Below are 9752 nucleotides of genomic sequence, written 5' to 3' on the forward strand. Positions count from 1 at the left end.
TTCCCAACAAACACCAACTACTAACTGTATAAAATGCATCCACACAACTGGGCAAATCAGTAGGTATTCCAAACACATTGGGGAAGTAATGGCTGTACAAAATCTTCACATTAGTATTACATTTCTGTTTTTACTCAGTGAACACAGGGCATGCTGAGACCACGCCTGCACTATGTGGGTTTAAAATGATGAAATTCCAAAATAAGGGCGCTTACATAAAGAACAGCAGTGTAGCATCAATGCATAAAGAATATCTCTTTTTAAAAAAAGAAAAAAAAAAAAAAAAAAAAAAAACACAACAGGTACCATTTACAAAAAATATTTAAACCAAAAAGCATCCACTGGTGACAAAAATCTCATTTTCAAACAGACCAGGATCTGACATGATGGCTTCATGGCTGTCATTTCCTGTCCCTAGCTTCGTTATTCTCAAAACTAATGCTTACGAAAATAAAAAGCTGGTCCTTAGTGCTCAACCAGATAAGCTGAGCATGACAGCATCCATTTTTTTGGATGAACAAGGCCAGAAAAGTCCATAGTCTCAGCAGCCATACAGCCAGCTCCCTGGAAGACCAGTGTAGGAGTAGAGACAACAGAAAAAGCCCAGTGGTAGCACTGTGGTTTGGTGTATGGCGGTGAGGCAGGAGGAAGTACAGATGAAAGGAAAAAGTGGTGGCAGGAGGTCAGCTGCGATGAAGAGTCTCAGGCAGGGTAGAGTTCAGAAAGAAGTGATGATGTCAGTGACAGTGCTATGAAACTCGGATCATCTGAGCCACTGTCTCATCTGCTGCTGCCTGGGCGACATCCTGCTTTTGCCCAATCAGAAGGGCAGAAATGGGAGGTAACAAAAACAAATTGAGCTCATACACTTAAAATCTCACAGTTTTAAGTGTATGACAATTTGCAACAAGAGTTGCTATGTTCTTTCTACACACAGCTGCCTACCTGTGATAATCCCAGACCCATTTCCTTGTCCTTAGGGGAAAAGAAACGACCGCCATCTCCCCGCTTGCGCTGCATTGCATGACGATGGCGAGACTCGTGTAGATATTTCTGCTAGACAGGAAGAAGGTGGATCGCTCGCATTATAAATTTGTTTCACAACAAGCCCATCACTAAAAATCACACACAGAGTACAACACAGAAGAATTTAAATATATAGGGTTTTTTTCCCCCCTCTCAAAACACTCAAGTCTATAGGTTTGACAGAAATGGCTTACCCTTCTTTCCTTGGGAATCTTGCCCTCTGCTTCCAGCTTAGCCCGAGCCTGTCTTCTCTTTAGGATGCGATGGTACTGTTTGGCATTGACATACAGTGGCTCCTCTTCAAGCATTTCAGCCCCTGGCAATGGGATTCGCTGCATTGTGGGAACGCCGCCACCTCCAGGTACCATCTGATCGAAGGAGAAGACAAAGACACGGTGCTTAATATGTCACGCATTTTACAACAGATCCTATTCACAAAAAGACAAATATCAATCCATTCAAATCAAAGAAAAAAGAAAAAATTCACACTGCTCTTCCACACCCATACAGATGTTTTAAGTCATTCTTATTTAGACTCCCCAACAGTTGCATACTGGGTCTCCACTGCCAGGAAATTTCACAATGTCAGTTTATTCTACTAACTAATAGCTTAAGGATGCAAGCTGCCCAACCTGAAAAGTCCAGAGCAAAATGACACAATGAAACTGACGATCAACTACTGTTTGTACAAAATGGATAGCATTCAAAGACAAGCCAGATTTGGATGACCATTCACGTCATTAAGATTACAGTCTATGCAGTGAACACTGCATCTTTTAAATGTGGACTTAAATTCAAGGAACCCTATTTATGCTTTGTTGTTTTCAGGCAATATAAGCACATAAGTATGAAATAATGAAACTTCCAAAACATTATTAGTTTTACTTATGAACAAAATGCTAATGTGAATTGTATTTAACATGGATACAGCCCGGGAAGAGCACATATCCAAAAATCACCTGTTTAGAAGGACCACAGGTTTACAGGGGGGTTAAACAAACCTGGACGTGTTCATTTTAACCAATGATCATTCATAAAAAAATATATGTTTAAGCCCATGACCTTTACCATACACCCATGTGAGAGTCTAGATTAGGAAAAACAAAGGTAATAAGGTGCTGTGTACCTCTGCACAGGGCCTTACCATGACCATTCCACCTGCATTGACCATGTTGCCAGAGACGGGCAGGGTGACGGTCACAGTGCCTTGGCCGCTGTTGGTGGTGTTGGTGTTGGCACTCCCTGCTTGTACAATCTGGGCACCTGCCAAGCTGGCAGCTGGAATTGTGATCATTCCTGAAAACAGATAATCATCCCAAAACTTTTTGAACATGACAACTCACCCATGCTCCTATTTAGAAAGTCTAAATAGCAGAAGTCAAACACAAATTGTTGAGGACAGCCTAGTTTACCCTGCTGCAAGACAGTACCATCTGCATTGACAGGCTGGTAGACGATGGTCTGTCCATCAGCCGTCTGTGCCACCTGTTGGCCCTGCACGCTGATCTGCTGTCCCTTGATAGAGAGGGGGGAAATTACTTTACATCATTTGATGGGGATTTATCTATTCAATAGCTTTTCAATAAGAAGCTTGGGTTTTTGCTTTTTTAATTTTTTCTAAATTTAGTACTTGGTTCTGTCCAGCTGTCATGCCGGTCTGGGGCTGCTGGATGATGATCTGCTGAGGCTGACCCTGCTGGCCCTGCAGCTGCAGAGTCTGACCACCTTGCAACTGGATTTGACCTGGCTGCACCAGCTGGATCTACAAACAGGTACAAAAACATCAACAGTGGTTAACTGGATTATAGATCAACACCATAGCAAACAGAATAACATGGATCCACTGATTGAAAACTTAAAAATTGATAATTTGTCTAGATCCTGAAAAAAAGTACACTTTGCTACCTCGCTATCAACTTATTCTTACATGAACACTAAAAATATCAACAAGGGGGGAAAAAAAAAACTACTCTGTGTACAACGTGCTTCTCAAACTTCAGCGTTTACTTCCACATCTATACTAGTTAGTTTACTATTAATATTATTCCAGAGTAAACAGTGTTGCTTTAGAGAACAATGTTATTTAATTTAGATACTTTACCTGCTGTAGTCCCTGAGCACCAGATACAGGGACCTGCATTATGGTTTGACCCTGACTCCCTGACATGGCCTGCACCATAATGGGTTGCCCTGACGATGTGATGAGCTGTCCACCGCTCACCTGAACCATCAGAGGTTGTCCCTGGACCTACAGGGAGATTCAGACAGCTATTATAGCAGCACTGACAGCGTTCGTCTCAGTGTCTCTTGTGACTTGCAGAGCTGCATGCAAGTGGTATGACATGAGAAACATCCAGGATACTACACTGTGGATAAAAGCACTTGTTGATCTCACGTTTATTGTTTCCTAAAATACAAACATGAAAGCATCCTGTTACATAGCATAGATTATTTCTGGACCCAATGTATCTAGTGTATGTTTAATCATTTTTCTCATGAGCTTAGGCTACAAAAAATACAAAACTTCTGCATGTAGAATTTCGGTCTTGTATTTACAGCCATACTGCTATTGAAACAAGAGCTTACAAGAACTGAATTTGCTTACTGTACCTTTGTGGTCAAGATGTTGGTAAAATTAATTTGCATTCACATGTTCAACTTGGTACTGATATTTCATCTTATACCATAAAGTGACCACAGTGTACAAATTATGGTCTGTGGCAGCAGCAGCAACAGCAGCAGCATGACAGGAAATAAAATTGTAAGGGCATTATTCAGCACAACAGTAGGAAAAATATCAGACTATGATGAACAGTAGCAGCCAGTAATGGATGTGGATCCATGCAGACCTCAGAAGGTTGTTCTGTTGTATATTCTGCATATTTTTCCTCCACAGCCATCGCACTTGAGAACAAGAACGTCTGACTTTCTAAACTTGCTTTTAATAGCAAGAGACAAGCACAACTCAGTTTAGACAGCCATGAGAGCAAAAGCAAAAACCGGAGGCTGACACACAAAACACTGCGCTGAGGAACGTGCAGTTGCAAGACATGCTTGGGAGGGAAATGATGAACCAAACAGCACAGATGGGTCCTGGAAAAATAAAAATACAAACAGCCCTGGCTATGGCATGCAAACCGGTAGGCTGTGAAACACTGACACAGGGCGGCGGTGACACCACTACCTGGAGTGTCTGCACCTGCTGGCCTGAGGCCGTCACCACTGGCGCCTCTGTTTGCAGCTGCACAGCCGTCACTGTGCCCTGTGTCTGCAGGCAGGGCAGGATACAGACTCATATATACAGACTCAACAACAAAGTACCAAGAAAATAAATTGGAACTGGATTATTGCATCTCAAATCATCATTTTTTTTAAAAACAATGTATACTCAACCATTTCCGATTTGCCTAAAAATTATATGGTCTGAAGCTTGGACATATGTATATAATGCCTGCTTTGAAGTGTTAGCTTCATGTTTGAAATATTTCTAGATTTATTTATTTTAAAAGGCCAGTAAACCCAGTTTTCTGCCTTTTAGGCAGAAAAAATCTGCACAATGAAAACTCAAAGTTTGAACATGATTACCTTAAAAATTTGACCTGAAAAGATAAAAAGTTTGCATATTTTTAAACAATTATGTTCTTGGTTATAAGTAGAGTAATTAGAAAAGATCTGTTCTATTTAGATTATTAATATTTTTGTGGTATAAATGTGTGTCATGTCTTAATATAGCACAAAACTTGAATGAAAATAGCATCTTCTACATGTTTGTGACTGAGGATTTCATGTTAAAAATTATTATACATGTTATTTTGCATTATTGTGAAATACAGCTATATATCGTTGAGAAATTGTCACTAGTTGTCTTTTACAATGTGACTTTTTTTTTTTAATAGTCTTTACTAGAGATGGCACGATACCACTTTTTTATGTCCGATACCGATATCATAAATTTGGATATCTGCTGATACCGATATGAATCCGATATAGTGTTTTTTAATCAATAAAACTGTTTTTTAATATATTGCTGCATTTTGTATAAGTTCATACTCAAGTTTAAATAAACAACAACACTAAAGCTATTCTGTTATACCTGTATATAAAAAAATACACTGCACCCAAAATATTTCATAGTTCAGCAATACTGATCAATCTAATAAACTTAAACCTGCTCCATCCTCCCTATTCTGGTATTTTAAAGAGTACTTAGCAGAAATATTAAGCAACCTAACCAATAGGGTTGCAAACTCCCAGCAAAAAAAAAAAAAAAAAAAAAAAATTGGGAACCACCCCCACCTCATTACGTTTAATCAACGTAATCAACTTTAATTTGATGCAGTGTGGGGGAAAAAAATGCACAGAAATCAATTATTTTTCAAGAATAATTAAATAGATTCAACATCTTTCTTCAACAGAATTGCAGACTGCACAGATCGTACCTTCCCAAAGGAAAAAGTACTATAGCTTACTAGGGTATATTAGACTTAATAGTTACTATACAGTAGGGCTGCCACGATTACGTCGACTATCAAAATCCTCGACGACTGATTTCATAGTCGAAGCGTCATTTGAAGCTTTGTAAGATCACAAAAGACGCAGGAATAAGTAGTAGGATTTAAGAGTGTAATAACGGACTGAAACAGAAGATGGCAGCACTGCATGTACAAGGATGCCAGCTGCCGTTAAACCCCGAAGAAGAAGAAGTAGCTCTGTCCCAGAATTCATAGCGCAGCCCAGCTCAGTTTCCAACAATGGCGGCAGCTAGTTAGTTTTAATATTACTCTTATTATTCTTTCTGGGTCACAAAATAAACGTTTAACATATTTTCAGGCGAGAATGTAGCTGTGTTTACCTCAAATATCTTCTCAGTTTATCAAGAAACCACATATTTTCAAAAGCACTCCGACGTTTTCCGAGACGTCTGTTACCCACTAGCTCGATAGCTAGCCGGGGGCTAGGCTCACTAGAGCCCGTGAGAACACCCACCGCTGTCTTTCGCTACTCAGGTTAAACATATATAAGTCACTTAGATAACTTAACAATGTTATTGTTTGGCCTTTTTTTAGTATTTTATTTGTTCCTGAGAAAATCGGTTTGGCTGAGATTAAAGTTATAGTTTTTACACACATGAATAAACGTCACGCAGGCAACTGATCATCAGAAGTGTGAGATGCTCGAGAATATACTCCGGTGTCCTATTATATTTTAGATAGCAAGGAGCAGACAGCTGAGTTTATTAAACTTCACCTAAACAATCTGCAAATTTCATTAAAATTTAATAACATATCGTCTTGTCTTTATTTTTAGTTAGCACTTACCTTAAACACTTAAAGCTGTAAGCTAATGATAGTTATATAAGAGCAGATGTATGCTGGTGTAATCTCCAAAAGTTGATTCTGTTCATCTGGACATAGCGTTTTCTGGGAGAAACGTTTCGTCACTCATCCAAGTGACTTCTTCAGTCTCAGCTGACTGCAGGTTTCCCCAATCTTATAAACAGTACATTTGCATAATGACTGAAACCAGCCCACTGAATGAACAATGGGCTGTGAGGTCTGTTCCTTAATCATAATTATGCAAATTCTCATGATCATTGAGATCAACAACCACTGACCAAAACCCACTGATCAAAGACCACTGATCAATGGCCATGAGTACCATTCACAGAGAGTTGGGGAATGGCTGCAATCACAGCATTGTAAGATGGCGAAAGATGTACCCTTAGGCCCCCTCCTCGATTCAGAGATGGTCTTTCCCTTTTCACGTAAATGGCCTCCTTGACTCCTGGTTTGAGCTTCGAGTCAAGGAGGCCATTACATGCTTATGTAATCTCTGGAATTTTAGGGCAAATTAGGAGGGCTGATCAGAAATGATATTATGATTTGAGATCCAATGATCCAACTGGAATCCCTAAAACTTTATTTTATTCTGACCCTCTGGTATTCATAATCTTACTACACATTAGTTCATATGTGGTGGTAGGGCAATTAAATTTTTTTTTAAAAAGGAATAAAATTGTCAACCCTAAGCTTACCTGCTGCTGGATCTGTCCATTAGCTGTCTGAACAACAATCTGCTCTCCAGTAGTAGTGGTGGCAGTGGTGTACTGCTCCATGGCTTTTTAACCGTGAAAAACCTGATGAGGCAAAGACAAAACATACAAATGAACCAATATTGGATTTTTATGGTTTACAGTGCATTGTATACGTAAACAAATGATATTTTTTCAATGGCAAAAAACCCCGTCTTTTTAACCGATATCTACGTGTTTTCAATTTATTGTTCTCAATATTTAAATAGGACCTACTGCTTCCTCACACCGACTTGTGCCGCACTGTGTCAAATGTGAAGTCTACGAATTTCAGCTGAAACATGATCCCCCCCAGGAGGACACAGCTGTGTCAGCTGCTGGATTCCTTTAAAGGGGAATTTTATTTAGCGGGTATTTTAGTGGGGAAGCTAACACGGCTAGCGCCAGTCCGCTAGCTAAAAGCGTGGTAAATTCTAGAAAGCGCATAAGGATGCCATTTGTGTCGTAAGCTCCGAATGTGGATATTTTCTTGTGGGCAGCTTGTTTATTACAACTCATTATAATGTACCTGGCAGCGTTTGCTGACGGTCGAACGGTGGCTTTATACCCACTCTCTTTGTTCGAGAAACGATATTTTAGCGAAGGAGCTAACGCTAGCTAAGGCTTGTGGACCAAGCGAGGATCATGTTTCCTCGCGGTGGCCAACGCTAGAAACATGAAGCTATTTGTAGGTCTTGGGACGCAGCGGTCGAAATCAAACTGCAATTTGAGTTTTTTGCATTAAGCAGGGTTAGTAATTTGGTTGGTCCATGACAAACCAATCCGTGCTGACAACTACCAATGCCTTCAATCGGGGCTTCCTTACCGTATCTTCGCTGTCCGGTTTCCCTCTGATTGGCTCCAGTACAGCTCGCTAAAGCCCAATCAACAAAGTGAGCGGACAAAATGGCGCAAATGAAACAACGGCGACTGGGAGAGAGGTGCGCAGCTGCGTGACACTTGAACAGGGGGGCGAGGCAGCGTGCAGTGTCCCTGTCCCCTCGGCAGATGTCGCCATTTAGTTTGAGTTTTTATATTTTAGCGGACTTCTCCTGGCTTGTATTATTTATGTTAACTGGTATTCGATCATGTTAAAAGTGGAAATTAATCCAGCATCAGTACCGTTAAACATGCAACGCGTGCAATTTAAGTAGTGTTATGGTTCAGGTGACCACCTTTGTTCAGTACAGGGACACGTAACGTTACCTCCGTAGCGCTAGTTGGCAGTAGAGCGCCGATTTTATGCTATGAGCCCAGTGTTTGCGGAAGTACTTCTATGAGTGGTGCCATGAGTGCGTGAGCAGCAAGGTTAATTTTAATTTATAGTAAAATAAGTTTTTGTTATCATGACACCTAAGTGACTCCCTAAAAAACAAGAAAAGAAAAACGAAAGGAATAAAAGGACGACACATCGTTTATTGGCATGGCCAGGTCTGTGCAGATACTCTCCCTCCTCTCCAAGTTTGGTGCTCCATCTCTGATTTCCTCAGTGAGCGCTAGCAACTGCCGATTTGCAAGCAGAGGGGTCAGCAAGGCACGGATGGGACAGGGCCCTGCGCAGGCAGACAGAGGATCAAGCAGATCAGGATACAGCGATCAGACATCTAATGGAGAACTCGAACTGGAGGACGTGGAGGACAAACTGCAAGCCTTAATTCAGTAAGATTCAATAGGCCTTTTCACACATTTCTCCAGTGTAAAACGATGTTAAATAATAAATATATGGTGTCTTTATGACAAGATATATGAAGTATTCTGGGGATTTGTTTCAGGGAAGAAAGAAAAAGGCAGAAGACTGTGAAGTATCACATATTGAGGAGGCAGATGACACCATCAGGAGCGCCAGAGAGGAGGTTAACCTGGGATGCCATTGAGCAGATCAGGTGAGAATGAGGGTTAAGTTTGTCCAGACAGTAAACTAAGAAGTGTTTCAAATTAAGCCTCATATGAAATCTCAATCAACTTTCAGACATCTGAAGCAAAATCAGCCAGATGAGTGGACAGTAGAGCGTCTGGCTGAAGGCTTCTCTGTCAGTCATGATGTGATCCTGAGAGTCCTGAGAAGCAAATTCGTCCCCTCTCCTGAAAGAAAAGCCAAGCAGAATGCAAAAGTAATGGCTAAAATGAGCCAGCAGGTGCTGCCTTCAGGTGCTAGGACACAGCAGGACAGGTTGAAACTGCCCGAAAGGAACTCACAAGCCATACTCCCACCTGGAAGCACAGAAGGTGCTTTGATCCCTGTGGCTAATCAGACTCAGGTGATTCAAGGTCATGGCTCACGTTCCCTAGCTAAGAGTCCTGTCCCTGTTACTGTTCAGCCCACACACATTGCAGCTGGTATTAGTGAAGATGCCACAGTGACAGAAACAACAGAACGCAGCACTAATGGCAGTGACCTTACAGAGGAGGATGAAGAGAGTTGGGATGGACAGGTGTTGACAGAGGAAGAACTTGAAGAGTTTGTGAAAATGGAAAAGCCCTCTCCAGCAGTCCAAGTTGGGAATGATTTCTTTGATGCAGATGGAAACTTTTTGTATAGAATCTGAGAACATGTTGTGTTGTTAGCTCAGCATGTACAATATTGGGGTCGTGCAAATTACCAAATAAAAGTTATTTTGAATCTTTGTGCAAAAGATATTTGCACTTTTTTTTTTTG

At 40.9% G+C, this 9752-nt stretch overlaps 2 protein-coding genes across 16 annotated transcripts; one reads left to right on the forward strand and one right to left on the reverse strand.

Annotated features, from left to right (window-relative positions):
- Nucleotides 1–270: 270 nt before the first annotated feature.
- nfyal (nuclear transcription factor Y, alpha, like) lies at nucleotides 271–8046 on the reverse strand. 15 transcript variants are annotated; one of them, XM_087833795.1, is made up of 10 exons: nucleotides 7923–8046; nucleotides 7061–7162; nucleotides 4211–4294; nucleotides 3128–3274; nucleotides 2657–2788; nucleotides 2439–2541; nucleotides 2153–2322; nucleotides 1221–1394; nucleotides 946–1056; nucleotides 271–809 (listed from the first exon to the last, which is right to left on the reverse strand). In XM_087833795.1, exons 2-10 carry the CDS (start codon nucleotides 7139–7141, stop codon nucleotides 750–752), a joined length of 1062 nt encoding a protein of 353 aa, XP_087689921.1. In that variant the 5' UTR covers nucleotides 7142–7162; nucleotides 7923–8046; the 3' UTR covers nucleotides 271–749. The 15 variants fall into 15 exon arrangements, with proteins under 15 accessions (XP_087689921.1, XP_087689924.1, XP_087689925.1 ...); XM_087833798.1 differs by having other exon boundaries at nucleotides 2457–2541; nucleotides 4208–4294; XM_087833799.1 differs by having other exon boundaries at nucleotides 946–1053; nucleotides 2171–2322; nucleotides 4208–4294.
- Nucleotides 8047–8151: 105 nt separating this feature from the next.
- ngrn (neugrin, neurite outgrowth associated) lies at nucleotides 8152–9718 on the forward strand. The gene is made up of 3 exons (XM_087833770.1): nucleotides 8152–8755; nucleotides 8869–8979; nucleotides 9066–9718. The coding sequence occupies exons 1-3, from the start codon at nucleotides 8520–8522 to the stop codon at nucleotides 9640–9642; spliced, it is 924 nt and encodes a 307-aa protein (XP_087689896.1). The 5' UTR covers nucleotides 8152–8519; the 3' UTR covers nucleotides 9643–9718.
- Nucleotides 9719–9752: the final 34 nt, after the last annotated feature.

The sequence above is a fragment of the Neolamprologus brichardi genome, chromosome 20 (genome assembly GCF_056152115.1).
Source record: "Neolamprologus brichardi isolate AB-2024 chromosome 20, ASM5615211v1, whole genome shotgun sequence".
Classification (NCBI taxonomy): Eukaryota; Metazoa; Chordata; class Actinopteri; order Cichliformes; family Cichlidae; genus Neolamprologus; species Neolamprologus brichardi.

Bases quoted from the DNA above. Each gene is read 5' to 3' on its own strand.
- nfyal (XM_087833791.1), bottom strand. From the start codon at position 7,141: ATGGAGCAGTACACCACTGCCACCACTACTACTGGAGAGCAGATTGTT. The intron at 4,295-7,060 runs GTAAGCTTAGGG...CCCTGCCTGCAG, and splicing joins ATGGACAGATCCAGCAGCAG to ACACAGGGCACAGTGACGGC. The intron at 3,275-4,207 runs GTGGTGTCACCG...ATCTCCCTGTAG, and splicing joins AGGTGCAGACACTCCAGGTA to GTCCAGGGACAACCTCTGAT.
- ngrn (XM_087833770.1), top strand. From the start codon at position 8,520: ATGGCCAGGTCTGTGCAGATACTCTCCCTCCTCTCCAAGTTTGGTGCT. The intron at 8,756-8,868 runs GTAAGATTCAAT...GATTTGTTTCAG, and splicing joins AAACTGCAAGCCTTAATTCA to GGAAGAAAGAAAAAGGCAGA. The intron at 8,980-9,065 runs GTGAGAATGAGG...ATCAACTTTCAG, and splicing joins GATGCCATTGAGCAGATCAG to ACATCTGAAGCAAAATCAGC.